Source organism: Podarcis filfolensis (assembly GCF_964270895.1).
Source record: "Podarcis filfolensis genome assembly, chromosome: 15".
NCBI classification, from domain to species: domain Eukaryota; kingdom Metazoa; phylum Chordata; class Lepidosauria; order Squamata; family Lacertidae; genus Podarcis; species Podarcis filfolensis.
In genome coordinates, this window is record NC_139618.1 from 24,838,619 (window position 1) to 24,854,722 (window position 16,104).

The 16,104-nt window shown below is 45.7% G+C and overlaps 1 protein-coding gene across 1 annotated transcript; it reads right to left on the minus strand.

The window, feature by feature from the left end:
• Window positions 1-1,517: 1,517 nt before the first annotated feature.
• On the minus strand, window positions 1,518-15,358 carry BTG4 (BTG anti-proliferation factor 4). The gene is made up of 5 exons (XM_083589113.1): window positions 15,314-15,358; window positions 7,755-7,958; window positions 5,656-5,793; window positions 5,328-5,529; window positions 1,518-2,339 (listed from the first exon to the last, which is right to left on the minus strand). The coding sequence occupies exons 2-5, from the start codon at window positions 7,925-7,927 to the stop codon at window positions 2,154-2,156; spliced, it is 699 nt and encodes a 232-aa protein (XP_083445239.1). The 5' UTR covers window positions 7,928-7,958; window positions 15,314-15,358; the 3' UTR covers window positions 1,518-2,153.
• Window positions 15,359-16,104: the final 746 nt, after the last annotated feature.

Here is a 16,104-nt window from a genome sequence, read left to right on the forward strand (position 1 = left end):
TCTTCGTGACCCCATGGGCCAGAGCACGCCAGGCACTCCTGTCTTCCACTGCCTCCCGCAGTTTGGTCAAACTCATGCTGGTAGCCTCGACAACACTGTCCAACCATCTCGTCCTCTGTCGTCCCCTTCTCCTTGTGCCCTCAATCTTTCCCAACATCAGGGTCTTTTCCAGGGAGTCTTCTCTTCTCATGAGGTGGCCAAAGTACTGGAGCCTCAGCTTCACGATCTGTCCTTCCAGTGAGCACTCAGGGCTAATTTCCTTAAGAAGTAGAGATAAACTGGGGAGTTGCAAATGAAATGAGTACAAGGCTTACCTTGGGCAAAGGGCCTCAAAGCCCACTGCAAAAACTTTGTTCTCCTAAACTTTGTGTTCCGTTACTACTTCGCCACCACTTGTTCAGACATGTCCCTGCCACAGTAACGGTGGCAGGCATTTTGCTCCCCACCTGCCCCACACTTTCCTTTATCAGCAGGTTTTTTTGGGGGGGGGTTGTCCATTAGGCACTAATGGCCCACTCCCAAACCCTCACTTTAAACATCTATTGCAAATCAAGTAAACATATCTCGCATTGTGCCACAACAGCAGAATTCATACCGAGCCAACAAACAGATAAAGCTTTCCTTCTCGCTGAGAGTAAGCCGTGTTTATATTCCCTGCATGGGAGGAACGATTTACATCGGCCTTTTAACTTGGCAAGGGATGGGCACTTTCCAAGAAAGCATTTCTCATGTTAATAGCCTCAAGAGTACAGTTATGAGCAGCTGTGGTGCCAGGCCAAGAAATTTTGCTGCTGAGTCAAGAAGCAAGACTCTGTACATGTGCCCCACGCAGCAGGAGTCACCAACCTTTTTAGATTTGTGGGCACATTTGGATTCTTGAGAGAGTGCTGTGGGAACCACCCCCTCTGGTCATTTCCCCCCTGTGCCCCCCTGCATCAGCTAGAGACAGGGGTCCACGCAGTGTTTTTCTGGTGGTGGTAATCACCAGTATGGTACACCATCCCGTCTAATTTTTTTTGCTGCCAATGGCAGCCATTTTGTCCCAGCCTCCACAGCACTTTTATGAAGATATGAGTACTAGCACCTCATTTTTTTTAACAAGCAAACAAAAAAGCACTGAGTATATATGAGTACACAAACTTCTGTTTCACAAGGGATCTGTGTAAACATCAAGGGCCAACAGAAATAATCTGAGCTTTACAAAGCATATACAGCTTAGGCCCAGGCTATCTGCAGGACTGCAGTGCAATGCCATTCTCTGGCCAAGTTATGTGCACAAAAATGCACATACAGTTTTCAAACGTAATCTGTTCCGGAAGACAGTTCGACTTCAAAAACCAAAAACTGAAAGCAGAAGCCTCAGTACAATAGGGAAACTCAAAACTGAAGCCACATGGCATGTTTGGCTTCCGAAAATGGTTCGAAAACCAAAGCAGTTACTTCCGGATTTTCGGCATTCGGAAGTTGAAATGTTCGACTTCCGAGACGTTCAAAAACCAAGGTTCCACTGTACTGTAAACTGTACATAAAATGCATTGTTTTAGGGGAAATTGCCTTGCAGAAGTATGTATCATAATCAACATTGCATAAAAACACATGCATATTAAGGAAATTTGCTTTAAAATGCTAATGAATTATCATAAGGCCTTTAAAAAGTAATAATAACTGCAAACCAGCTTGGAAACATGGAAAGCTGGAACTTAAAAAGAGTGGGGGGCGGGGAATGAGAAACCAAAATTGACAGATTCATCCACTCTTAGTCTTGAGCCAACCTAAGCAAAACAAAAACAAAAGCAGGTGTTTGGGGTTTTTTTAATAAAACAAGCACATTTTATTAGTAATTAATTTCCTTTTTAAGATTTCCACAAAGTTGTCATTAGGCAGTTCCATTTTCAGTCTTGCCATAAAAATACATTAAAAGCATTCAATTAAAAGTTATCTTTAGCCTTCAGGTGTATCAGTTTAAAAGTTTTTACAAACACAAACGAAATAAGAAAAGAAGTAGCTGGTGACAGTGACAGGCAAGAGTTGAAATAAATGCTTCAAAAGAAGACCTTTATTTGAACATCCTGATATAGCTTCCAGCTTCCTCCCACATATTGTCCAAAGAGTTATTCTTCCCCAGTGTCTTAGTGGGGAGGTGCTGTCCATCATTATCGATTGGAGTTGACCCAGTGGTATCTGTCTACTCGTGGACCAGTGAAGGTGGATGACGGCCGACAGACTTTGTAGCCCTTGCACTGAAGGCAGCATGTACTGGTGGGTTGCTGGTGGGATCCATCAGGTACATGAAGCTTTCGCCGAGGATACTGGGACCATAGCTGAAATGGCTCATGGCACTGAGATTAAATCAAGAGGGAGGGCCAGGAGTGGGGAGGGGTTTTGGAGAGAGAAGGTATATTTTGTGCTTGTATATAGTCTGAAATAGCACAACAACTCAATCCAGCCTTACTGTGAAGTTCAACTGAATCAAGAAATTCAATCCTACTACAGCAGGCATCCCCAAACTCGGCCCTCCATATGTTTTTGGACTACAACTCCCATCATCCCTAGCTAACAGGACCAGTGGTCAGGGATGATGGGAATTGTAGTCCCAAAACATTTGCAGGGCCGAGTTTGGGGATGCCTGTACTACAGTATTCCCTTTCTCTCTATGTGTGCAATTCCTTCAGCATCCTGAAGACCTAGTGACATGGCAACTAGGCAAGTTGTTAAATACAAGACTATCCTTGTCTCATTTTATCCCATTCCTGCAGCAGTCTTAAGCTCTTTTGCCAGACATAATTTCTTTTCCATCAACAACCTCCTTCCCCAGGCTGCTAGATGGGAACCTGGTCATCAGCTCTGCAGAGACCAGTTGTTCCCAAACACTTTCCATTCAAGCTGGTCATCCTAAGAACTTTGTAGCTGTAAGAACTGGTGCCCACACTTGTTTGTTTTCTTCCTCCATTCCCATCCCCCTTCCCTCATACAGTGGTACCTTGGGTTACAAACACCTTGGGTTACAAATACTTCTGGTTACAGACTCTGCTAACCCGGACGTAGTACCTCGGGTTGAGAATTTTACCTCAGGATGAGAACAGAAATCGTGGTTTTAGGTTAAGAACAGACCTCCGGAACAAATTAGGTTTGTAACCAGAGGTATCACTGTATGTTAGTCCCCTGCAAGAACCATCTTGTTTAATCATCATCATCATTTGTGGGCCATGGCACACAACAGCTGGGATCATTCAATTTGAACCTTGAGGGTTAATTCTGTTAGGGTTAGGTTAACTACCCAAGGGGGGGGGTGTTCCTTAGCAACCAAAATGGATGGCAAGATATTTAGTGGCATAGGCCATGCTCTGATTGGCTGTGTAGTTCCAAGGTAGTTTCCTCTGCATGTTTTGTTTAGTGTCTTCCTGCTATGTACAAGACCTGAACTAAGAAAGACAAAACGTATGTTTAATGCAGTTTTCCTCAGTAAATTGTTATCGGGATTTCTTTCATCTCTGGGTTTCGCCTGTGTTGTTTAAGTTACTTTGCTAACTTGGTTTGCATGCAAAAAGTCCTACGTTTAATCCCTGCCATCTCTAGGTAGCCCTGAGACACACCTGCCTGAAACCCTGGAGAGCAGCTACCAGTCAGTGTAGGCATTACTGAGCTAGATGGGCCAAGGGCCTGATTCGGTATAAGACAGTTTCGTATGGAAACCATTCTAAGAGCCCATTGGTTCCAGGAACATCTATATTTTAAAATGGTCTCAGTCTGGCCACTTCCCTGCTATTCCCCCTTTAATATGCATTTAACAGGTTTGTTCCCTTCCATATACAGTGGTACCTCGGGTTAAGAACTTAATTCGTTCTGGGGGTCCGTTCTTAACCTGAAACTCTTCTTAACGTGAAGCACCACTTTAGCTAATGGGGCCTCCCGCTGCTGCCGCACCGCCAGAGCACAATTTCTGTTCTCATCCTGAAGCAAAGTTCTTAACCTGAAGCACTATTTCTGGGTTAGCGGAGTGTGTAACCTGAAGCATCTGTAACCCGAGGTACCACTGTATATGTTCTTTAAAACTGTAGGGCAGGGATGGGAAACCTTTTTCAGCCTAAGGTCTGGATCAAGAACTGGCCTACAGGTGAGCAGAACAGCTTGTCTTGAAAGGGGCTCACTCTGCATGCTAATCAGCTGACAGCAAGCCCCGCCTTCTCTGTCTGCAGGTACCCTTTGAATTCAAATGGGTGTATCCTTGCAAGCTCTGCTCACCAAAATTAATGGGTGCAGCTGATTTAGGTGCATTACTTCCAGCAGGTCTACTCTGAGCGGAACTTGGTTGGAAAGAACCCAAACAGCACCTTAAAAGGCACATGTCCCCCTCTGCAGTCCCACAAAGGTGTCTGCCAAGAAACAGCACCCGCTTGCGGGTCAGGATTATTTCAAAGGGCATTCAGCGCTGGCGCATGCCGCGAGTGAAGCCCCTTGCCAAGGAACCACCATAAGCACCCTTTCAGCTCCCAGCTGTTCCTTTGCAGTTGCATCTTTACCCGCCCTCTACCCCTGATGTCGCACGTGGTGGTAAGTGGATATGGCTTGCAGGCAGGGAAACAGCCTCACAGGCCAAATGAGGCTGCCTCAGTGGAAGAGATGGGAAGCTGAGGATATTCCATCAGCTCTGCTGTGACAGGTCCATCAGGCCTCCTCTCTCCCCTCCATCACCTGGGGGCATCTAGTCCATCACACCGCCATACTGGGAGAGATGAGAAGCTCATTCCATCAGCTTTGCTGAAGGACTAGCTTCACCAGGAAAAAAACCCCGAGCTGGTCGTTATGATAACAACTGCTTAAGAATTGGTGTCAGAGTTTGATTTCCCCCCTCTCCTTGCTTGCCATGTTTTATTTTACAGTATTTTAGAATGTTACCCTGCAGGCAGGGATTGTCTTGTTTCAATTGTACGTTGTCACTCTGAAGGCCTTTTTGGCAGAAGAGCAGGGCACAAACACTCTAAATCAGTGTTCCAGCTGTTGTTGGACTACAGCTCCCATCATCCCTAGCTAGCAGGACCAGTGGTCAGGAATGATGGGAATCGTAGTCCAAAAACAACTAGCTTGGGAAATCCTGCTCTAAAAAAGAAATAAACAAGGACCTCCGCTGAGACTAATTAAGCTTGCAGGATGGAGGTTCCCCCTAGACAGGCACGCCAGGAAACCCAGCCAGATGGGTAAGGTATACATAATAAAATTATTATTATCATTATTATCCACTGTGCCCCAGTCAGTCCTAGCAGCAAAAGCATTGAGAGAAAGCAGACGAAAGCTACTCACTACTCATCCATGGTGAGCTGCTCTCTCACCTGGTAGACGCTGTTTGGGTTGCTCACAGTGGGGATGTTTTGGGGCTCGACAGTGGCGCCCTCCTCATCAGAGCAGATGCTGGAGGGGCAGTCCAGGGCCTCTGCCTTATCCACAGCCTGCCTGATGAGCTGAGGGACATCGTGGTCCTTTTTGTCCTCTTCAAAGTGAGCCACTGTAAAAGGCTGGTTATTCTCCCCATATCTAGACATAGAGAAGGACAGAGAGAAGGTCGAGGCTCACCAGGCAGTTCTAGGCAGAGAAGCCAAAACATCTTCCTTATGGGATTCATCCAGTCCAAGTTTGGATTCAAACACACCAAGAGCTCACCTGCAGCATACATCAAATGGATCGACCCAAATGGTCATCTCCTTTGGTAATCCAAGGCTGCTGAAGTCGACGTTGCTCTCCAAACATGCCCGCTCTAGCAGAGGGTCTCTTGGGTTGAACTGGTTTATCCTTATACACCTGGACAAGCAGAAGAGAATAGAAGAGGTACCCTGGGTGGCCCATTGTACCTCCTCTTCTATAGTCCACACACTACAATAATATCAACTTAGCACTGAGGACACAAGTGCTGTGCAATCCACCCTCAGCCCAAATTAGCCCCACCTGAACTAGGGAAGGACACAGTGGCTCATGATTCCCATTATGCAACGGGAACAGGCTGCACATCCATCCCTTGGCACCTGCTGTGCATATTTTACATGGGGGAGAAGATGACACAACTTTTTTGGTGCAAAAGAGCCATGACCCAAGGCTTATATGCTCCCAGCTCATACACCAGACAAAAGCAGGATGGCACCAATTCAGTACATAAAATGCTAATGATTATCTGCTTGTGATGGCATAGAGGTGATCTCTTTCATGGTGGCATCCGTGTTACAGGATGCACACCCTGCTGAAATACAAGGTGCCTCATCTGTATTGGCATGCCGTGGGCTTTCAAAGACACCTGTTTACACACGCATCCCCTGAGTCTCTGAACCCAAGTCTTAATTAATATGATGTTTTCATTGGGTTATTTTACTGTGCATTTATGGATCATTGTATTTTAATGCTTGTGTGATTGGTTTTTATACCTGTAAACGGCTTGGAAGACTATTTCAGCATTGAGCAGCACATAAATTAAAAATAGCAATAATGCTAGTGCCGTTGTAAAGCCAGAATAATATACACCTAGGCATTCTTTGTTGAGAGTTTCAATGCAAACAAGTTGACACATCCCTGAATATTCAGTTACTTGACACCAGGTGCTTGGGTTTGTGATTTGGCACCTGCTTTTGACTGCCAAACATTTCATATTTGACAGCTTGTAAGACTTCCTCTCTCTTGACACCTGGCAGGCATCAAATATCATCAAAGTCCAATACACAGGTTTAGAGGCAGAATTTCATATTTGAGGTGTTGCATGTCTAAGTGTGAAAATTTCAGGATGTTTTGACTACACACAGTGGCGTAGCGTGGGGGGTGCAGGGGGGCCAGCCACACCGGGCACAACATCTGGGGGTTAGGGTTAGGGGGCGCAAATCCACGGGTTAGGGGGTGCAAATTACTTGCCTTGCCCCGGGTGCTGACAACCCACGCTACGCCACTGACTACACACACACACACACACACACACACACCCTAACCGTACAATTTTCAGGCAGTATTCAATCACATACTGGCAAATTCAGGTTGTGCAGTTATAGCTGATTTGGAGGTCTTGCACAACAAACCCACCTCCCCTAAAAGATCAAGGGGTTTATTCCCCATAAAGAAATTGATGGGGGAAATGCAGTCAGAAGTGTGGGGTAATATTTGCTTGGTGTGATGTCATCTAACTTCCCCTCAAACAAATTATTTATTCCTATTCTTATTTATTAAACTTGTATACTGCTCTACATCCATAGATCTCAGGGCGGTTCACAAAATTGAATGAATGCTCAGCAGGTTGTCTGGAAGCACCCCTGGTATTGTGTCTCATTTGAACACCATCTCAGAGAGACCCCCAAAGCAACACACACAGAGTGCAAAAGCCATTGAAGACACTGCTGGAGTTATTAAGCCCTAGAGAAATTGCGTAGGCTGGTCCATTAGGGCAGACAGGACACTGCCCCACCAATCTCAGTTTCCCTCAGCCAGCCCCCACATGCTTGCCTTCTCACTTACAGCTCATCCAGGGAATGGCACTGTCTGTCAGCTTCCTCCTCCCTGAGTTTCAGCATTGCCCTTGCAGGACTTAGCAGAGAGAGGGAGGATGGGGACAAAACCTGAAATTAGGGGCTCTGCTTGTCATGGGCTCTAGCGCCACCTACTGTTGGGCTCCCTGCCTTCTGCCCTACCAATCACAATGAGCACCAGCCACCATTGGAGACATGCAAGCCCCCTCATTTTGCACAAGAGCTAGGCAAGGGATGCTTGGAGGTCGCACAGGGGCTACTCACCTAAAGGCTTGCCCTTTTGAAGGATTGTCAGGGTACCAGTGGCTCTTGTACATCTCAAACATAGCTGCCATCAACTTGGACGCAAACCTCTCCATTTGCTGCTTAGTCAGCACGTTGTGCTTCTTCACTAAGCGTGTGATGAAGAAGACCGTGGCAGCTATTTCATCCTTCATGTCTAGATAAGCCTCTGGATTGAAAGTACAGCTGGAGAAAAGGGAAATGGGGGAGACGTGAGTTCTGATGACACATTTAAGGGTCCCCTTGTCAACAGTCATTATTTCCTTGCCATCATACAAGGCTTCCACCTTTTTGAAGAAGCCCTTTCATCAACCAGGTTGTGGCTTCTTCCACTGAAAAATGGGTGCTCTGGCCCTGCTACAAGTTCATACAATATACAATGCAAGTGTTCATACAATGCAAGTGTTTCCCACTTTGCTTGCAATCTCTTCGTTTTCTCCCCCGCAGTGCCACACCCCATTAAATTTAGACACTTTCACAGCCATTTTGTACAGTGGGCCAATTCTCTTTCCTGGGAGACGTGGGTAACGGTTTACTCCCCACTATAATGTGATCATTATACAGAGTAACAGTACTTCAACCCTGGGTGCATGGTTACAGATAGGTAGCCGTGTTGGTCTGCCATAGTCAAAACAAAAAAAAAAAATTTTTTTTTCTTTCCAGTAGCACCTTAAAGACCAACTAAGTTAGTTCTTGGTATGAGCTTTCGTGTGCATGCACACTTCGTCAGATACACCTGGGTGCATGGGAAAGAGTAACACACAAAATAAAACCTTCAGGAACAGATGTTGTCAGAGGAGAACAGCCAAACCTCTAGCTATATTTGGTTTTGATTCATCATTTTTTATATAATAATAATAATAATAATTTTTATTTATACCCCGCCCTACCCAGCCTAGGCCAGGCTCAGGGCAGCTAACAAGCAATAATAAAAACAAGTTGAATGAATACAACTTAAAAACAAGATACAACATTAAAATATTGAAACATTAAAACATCATTAAAATGCAGCCTCATCACAGGAGGAGAAAGGAAAAAGAAAGAGGAGGAGGGAGGGAATCAAATTGGCTCCAAGCCAAAGGCCAGGCGGAACAACTCTGTCTTACAGGCCCTGCAGAAAGAAATCAGATGCTGCAGGGCCCTGGTCTCATGAGACAGAGTGTTCCACCAAGCCGGAGCCAGTGTTGAAAAGGCCCTGGCTTTGGTTGAAGCTAATCTAACTTCCTTAGGGCCCGGGACCACTAGGGTGTTGCTACGTATGGACCTTAAGGTCCTCCGTGGGGCATACCGGGAGAGGCGGTCCCGTAGGTATGAGGGTCCTAAGCCTTTATCCCACCTTTTCCCTCCAAGAAGCTCAAGACGGCATGCATAGGTGTCCCTGCCCCAGGGACCTTCACAGGTAAGCAGGGGTTTGAACCATGCTCTCACAGGTGCTAGTCTGACACTTTAAGCCAAACTTTTCGTATTGGGGATACACTTTTTCAACATGCATCATTTCGTGACACGGTAATTCAGATTTATTAGCAAACTGGAGGTTAAACTAACCCCTTTCCAGCCCCAGGAGGAGCATGGGGAGCATTCACTCAACACACCTACCCCCTGCTGCCAACACACTAATGTGTCACAACACACAGTTTTCTTTAAGCACTGTCCTGCTCTAGCCAAATGTAATTCTAATGCAAGCCTCAATACTCACCAACTTCGCTCTCAAAGGAAAGAGACTCCAGTAAGAAAGAAGGGAAGAAGCTATTAAACTTTGAGGCCAGTTCAATAGCTGTAGTGCGTTTCCTTTTTGCTCTTACAGCTACCCCTCTTAACCACCTGCAGCTCTTTTGCTAGCTACACAACTACTGCTACCTTCCTTCTGGCTTATATAAGCAGGACTTAGAGTAGCTAAGGTCGGCTTTCCAAGGAGGTGTGTGTGCATAAAGCAAGGATAGGGCCTGTTTCTGAAGAAATCTCCATCTCAGGTCCTGATACCTCAAAACCCTCTCTCTTGAGAGGCTTGAAGGCAGTGAGGAAGCAGAATTATTTCCCCACATGCAACCCAATCATATTGTGTGCATTGACTCAGAAGCAAGCCCATCTGAATCCAGGAGGACTTGCTCCCAAGTAAGTGCACACTGGATTGCAGTTTTTAGGATTCTCCACACACACACCCCACACACTGATCATGTTCCTGTGACTTTAACAGCAGCCTGACATGCAGAAATTAAAGAGGCAATTCTCTTCCTGGTATGGATATATCAGCATTGGGAAAAGCTTCCAGCCTCAGCTTCTGCGTGTTCAGGGCCTCTCCAGAGATTTTATATTCTGCTTCCTGCTCATGATCTCACTGTTTGCACTTGGATGAGTTTCAGGGAAGACATACTACCTTTTAATTTTTGCTATTAGTGCATGTGCTGCAACTTCCTGCTGAAATCCTGTACCTTCTCATGAGGCAAATGTTCCAGGTCCCCCTTCCACTCCCGCTTTTGTTGAGCTGCAGCTCAGGAGCGCCCCTCTGAATGGCAATAATGCAGTAATAACAGGGAAGCATCACAGAACACAAAATAAAGCAGGGTGATGTGTGCAGATGGTCCAGTATAAATCTACCAGCCATGCTCTATAACTGTGTCAATGGCATGTTGCAGAAATATACCTGCAAAGAACCTCACCTATCCGGTGGGTCCCTCTGACAAGTCACCCCCACCGTGTTCAAGGGAACTTTTTTATTTTCCTTCTTTTTATTTAACCCATGAGATATATACACCATACCACTTGACTGTAATAAAACCTAAGCCCTAGGATCTCAGCCTTCTTCAGATGCTCCTTTCATTCAGTATACCTGAAGGAGCGTCTCCACCCCATCACTCTGCCTGGACACTGAGATCCAGCTCCGAGGGCCTTCTGGCGGTTCCCTCACTGTGAGAAGCCAAGTTACAGGGAACCAGGCAGAGGGCCTTTTCGGTAGTGGTGCCCGCCCTGTGGAACGCCCTCTCATCAGATGTCAAAGAAATAAACAACAATCTAACGTTTAGATGACATCTGAAGGCAGCCCTGTTTAGGGAGGTTTTTAATGACTGATGTTTTATTGTATTTTTAATCTTAGTTGGAAGCTGCCCAGAGTGGCTGAGGAAACCCAGCCAGATGGGCGAGGTATAAATAATAAATTTATTATTATTATTACCGTGGTACCTCTGGCTGAGTACTTAATTTGTTCCGGAGGTCCGTTCTTAACCTGAAACTGTTCTTAACCTGAAGCACCACTTTAGCTAATGGGGCCTCCCGCTGCTGCCATGCCGCTGGAGCATGATTTCTGTTCTCATCCTGAAGCAAAGTTCTTAACCCAAGGTAATATTTCTGGGTTAGCAGAGTCTGCAACCTGAAGTGTCTGTAACCTGAAGCGTCTGTAACCCGAGGTACCACTGTATAATAAAACATTAAACATTAAAAAAACTTCCCTATACTGTACAGGGCTGCCTTCAGATGGCTTCAGTGGAGTCTGTAACCTGAAGCGTATGTAACCCGAGGTACCACTGTATTATTATTATTATTATTATTATTATTATTACTATTATGCATATTAGGCTTACAGGATCAGAGGCAATTTTAAAAAAGCCATGGAAATCCTTCTACAGCAATGTTTCTGTAGAAAGATGCCCCGAGTTGGACATTTGCATGTGTTACAGTGCTCAAGAAGAGAGAAAGAGACAGGGCTCCTGTCCTTTTAATATTTGTGCAGGATAGGCCATTTCAGCAGGTGTAGCTCTGGTCGTGCAATTCACACCTGTTGAAATCTCCTTGCCTGCACACCTATTAAAGGGGCAGGAGGGCCTTGTCTTCTTTTGGGTGGAGTCAAAGAGTTGTGGCCAGTGCGATATAGCTGCCCTCCCAGGACCGGATTGGTGGCACTGATCCATGTGTCTATTAAGGCAAATGGAACACTGCCCCATCAGCTTGGCCAGCCTGCACTTAAAAGTGCACTGCCACTTGGCTTCCCCCGCCATGGTCTCTGTGTTGCTGTTTGTAGAGCCCAGCAGAGAAGAGGTTGGCCCCAGCACTAGGCTGAGTTGACTCTGCATGTCATTGGTTCTGGAACCACCTGGCGTGGGTTTCCCTGGCATTGGCCCTGCCAGGACCCATCTGCACCAGCAGCAACTGCTGTCAGCACAACCCTGGTCTCACCATTGCTTGGCCCGTTTCTGGTAAGTTTCAGCAACATCAGTGTTGGGAAGCTGGTGATGAGTAGACCCACTGAAATTAATGTCATTCATATATATATAGTTTTCATTTTTCTACATTTCAAAATACAGTGGTACCTCGGTTTACATACGCTTCAGGTTACAGACGTTTCAGGTTACAGACTCCGCTAACCCAGAAATAGTACCTCAGGTGAAGAACTTTGCTTCAGGATGAGAACAGAAATCGTGCTCCGGTGGCGCAGCTGCAACAGGAGGCCCCATTAGCTAAAGTGGTGCTTCAGGTTAAGAACAGTTTCAGGTTAAGAACGGACCTCCGGAATGAATTAAGTACTTAACCCGAGGTACCACTGTAAACATTTTACAAACTTTAAAATATCCAGTGACTTCCCCCCTTCTCCTTCCATGGTTCATATTACTTACCATACTTTCCTGCATATTTTGCTATAACCATTCAAATCAATTTCCCACTTTTACATCAATCGAATATTGTTTACTCTGTTGAATTTATCTGCTATTATCATCAAGATGGCATTGTGATTGGATAATGTCTTTGGTTGTATCTCAACCTTTTTTTACCCTAGTTATTAGTTCTTTTGAGGCCCAAAGAAGATCTTTTATACTTGAAGAATTATTAGCGTTTGAGAAAAAAGTGGATTTGCATTCTAATGGAGGCTTAACACGCCATAAATCAATTAAATCAAAATTGGACACCATGTCAAAAAAATAAAATAAAATAAATTGGTAATTTCCCTTCTTTTGAATCTGTTTTCCAAATAGCTCTGTCTAGATCGAGGGAAACAACCCCATTAAAGGGCCCTGAGCTAATTACGCCTGTTAGTTTCAATGAGTCTACTCTGCTGCTGTTTCTGAGAGTCACTTTTTTCTTAGTGGTGATCCTAAGGGGTTTTAACATTGGTGGGGGAGACAGAAGTTAAAAGGAAGAAATCTAATGGAGGGGCAACAGGAGGGACGCTTCACCTGTTGCACGTCTGCCTGCCAATGCTGGCAAATCCTGTATAATGGTGTCTCTTCCACACAGCTAAATTTTAGTACACAAAAGTCAGGGGCAAAGTGAACTAAGAAAGCTCCACCTCCTGAGGGTGGTATTTTCTCTGTATTTATTTCCTTCTTCAATCTCCAGGTGAGGAGACAGGAGAGGGAACAGCATAGGTTTGAGGACAGCATAGTTTCTTCAGCTGTCAGCAGCTTTTGCCCAAGCCTGACTGTCATTGCAAGAAGCTATAATCAAATGTATTTTGTATCCCACAGAAGGGGCATCAAGCTGCTTGCTGAAACAGGTTCACCTTTTCCTGCTCTACACTTTGGAGAACTACCCTGGGCTCCTGGCTAGCGAAGCCGTAAATAAACCGTTCGGAGTCTCCCTGGTGACGAAGGACACACAGTGCTGCTGGAGACTCATGGGGCATTCCTTGAATCCAGAGAGGCGTGGAGGATAAGGCTTTCAATGGCTGCTACCCCCAATAGCTGCGTGCTTCCTCCTGAATTGGAGGAGGCATGCTTCCGAATGCCCTCGTTGGTGGGGACCACAAGTGGGAGGGGTCATTGTGCTCAGGTCCTCTTTGTCAGCTTCCCATTCTGAGACCAGGGCGGTTCTAGCAGAACAAGCCCTGCTCCGTTTTGTCCAATCCAAAAGAGCATCAGACCGATTCATGGGAGTTAAGGCTGTCAATAGCTATGCTTTGCTTCCACAGTCACAGACAGCAATGCTTCTGTGCTGGAAGCCCCAGGAAGGGAGAGGGGACTTGTGTCCAGGTCCTGCTTTTGGGTTTTCTATGGACATTTGGTTGACCACTGTGAGAACAGGATGCTGGACTAGATGGGCCATTGGCCTGATCCAGCAGGCTCTTCTGGTGTCCTTAGGCTAACCATGTTCTTTGTAGCCCACAAGGCATACTACTTGCCCTGGATGTCAAATGCTGTTTTTGTTTAATTTGCAATTTATTTGGGCACTTTTGTACAATGACGTGGTTCAGGTGGTTCCTCTCTCTACTGACCCCTTAAGCCTATTTTGCACCCGTCTTTCAATTTCTCTCATCTAGACACTGGTCTCTTTGCATAGTTGTTGGCTATGTGCTAAGTCTCTAAGGACTTGCTTTCAAGTGACATTAGAGTTGATGGAGAGTTCTTTCACAACAACAAACCTGCTTTCCAGAAAAGGTCAGACATTTGCTCCTAATGAAAATGACCGGAAAATGCCCTGGGAAGTGCGGGATAGTACTTGCTTTGCTGCAGCAGTTTCTCACCTTTCCACAAACAAATCAGAAAGAATGCTCAAGAAGTAGCTGGTGTCAGGCACTTCCAGACTGGTGCTGCTTTCGGGTAGTGTTCAATCATAACCTGGCAAATTTGGGCTGTGTGATTAAATTTGGTGCTCTTGCAAATGCAAACCTGCTTCCCTTGAAGACTGGACCTTATGTGTTAAACATTTCAGGGTTTGATGCATCAATGTCTAACCTCCCCAAAACCAATCAGGCTGATTGATCAATAAACAGGCCTTCCAGGGTGAGAGAACTTGCATTGCAGTGCAGTGGTACCTTGGTTCTCAAACATAATCCATTCCGGGAGTCTTTTCGACTCCCAAAACCATTCGAAAACCAAGGCGCGGCTTCCAATTGGCTGCAGGAGCTTCCTGCACTCAAGCGGAAGCCACACTGGACGTTTGGCTTCTAAGAAATGTTCACAAACCAGAATGCTTACTTCCGGGTTTGCAGTGTTTGGGAGCCGATTTGTTTGGCAACTAAAACGTTCAGAAACCAAGGTTTTGACTGTATTGAGTTGAACTGTGGAGTAGAGGTAAGCTGCAGACATTAATGTTTTTACACTGTGCATCCCTTTTCTCATGGCTTTGGAGGTTACTCAGTGAAGAACTCCAGGGAGTCACTTCCAGATCTTCTGGAAGTTTGTGGGTTTTTTGCAGTTTCCCATACAGGATTCTCATGACATTCCTATGTGTGCTCTTTCTAAACATCAGCCAACCTTATGTAAAATCCGAGTAAAGGTCTCCATCCTTATCCAAAGGTTTTGGATGGGGTCCCAACCTCAGCCCATGCATTCCTACTTGAATTAAATAATGGGTCTCCCTGCTCTCTGGGCAAGCCCAGGCATGCCGAAAGGGGGGGGAAAGTCGTCCATCAGTTCTCTAGCAACTGCAGGCCTAATCTGGAGCAAACATTGCTCTCCTAAATGCATTCTGAAGATGGTGGTTGCAAATTCTGCAGGGACTTCTTGGAGTAAAAGCATCTGGAGCTCTCCTGCACACCCTATGGAAAAGACCCCTTGTCAAAATCTTATTTCTGTCTGGCCTTAGATGTTCCAGAAACCTGAAAGGTGCATCACTTTTGTATGGAAGAAAAATCCTCATGTGTGTGTAGATGAAGATGAGGCAGAGCGTGAGAGACTGATTCATTCCTGGAGGTAAGTTGGGGGTGTACGGGACAGGAAGGGCTTTTCAGAGAATTGCGTTCAGGGGAGTGAGGTGCCACAAGCACTAAGTTTTCATTCTGAGCCCAAGTAGCACCCGCCTTCTGTGGAGTCATGGCTATCCAAATGAATAAACAACTCTTAATTTATTGCACCTTTTCTCCAAGGAGCCCGAGGTGGCATGCTTGGTTCTCCTCCTCCCCATTTTATCCTCACAACAATCCTGCGAGGTAGGTTAGGCTGAAAGACAGTGAGAGGGCCGAAGTTGCCCAGTGAACCTCATGACTGACTATGTCTCCCACTTTTGAGCATGGGCCACAACCTGTGCCAATGTCCCAGTCCCCCCTGCAGTACAAATAATGTACTGTTTAACAAATTTGATATGGGGGTGGGGCTTGGGGCAATTCCTGTCATCCCCCTCCCAACCCTTCATGAAAGGGTCTGGAACTCAGCTCTGCAGAGCAAGGCCTATATTTTCACAGAAGAGTCCTTTGCTGAAGAGGCTCGCCGATCTTTCAGACAAGTCTAAACTTAATTCTCTCCTCTTAGGCAAAGATCACAAGACGACCTGGCTGGTAGCCAGATTCTGCACCCAGATTTTTAGGCATAGATCATCCTCTAGAATAAAATAACTTACTAGGGAAATGCTGAAGTCGCCCTTTGGGGAGCCTCAGGGTCAATTTTTATGGTAGCCCAAATCTCAGTTG

Bases quoted from the DNA above. Each gene is read 5' to 3' on its own strand.
- BTG4 (XM_083589113.1), bottom strand. From the start codon at position 7,927: ATGAAGGATGAAATAGCTGCCACGGTCTTCTTCATCACACGCTTAGTG. The intron at 5,530-5,655 runs GTGAGCTCTTGG...CTCTATGTCTAG, and splicing joins CCATTTGATGTATGCTGCAG to ATATGGGGAGAATAACCAGC. The intron at 2,340-5,327 runs GTGAGAGAGCAG...ATTTAATCTCAG, and splicing joins ACCCAAACAGCGTCTACCAG to TGCCATGAGCCATTTCAGCT.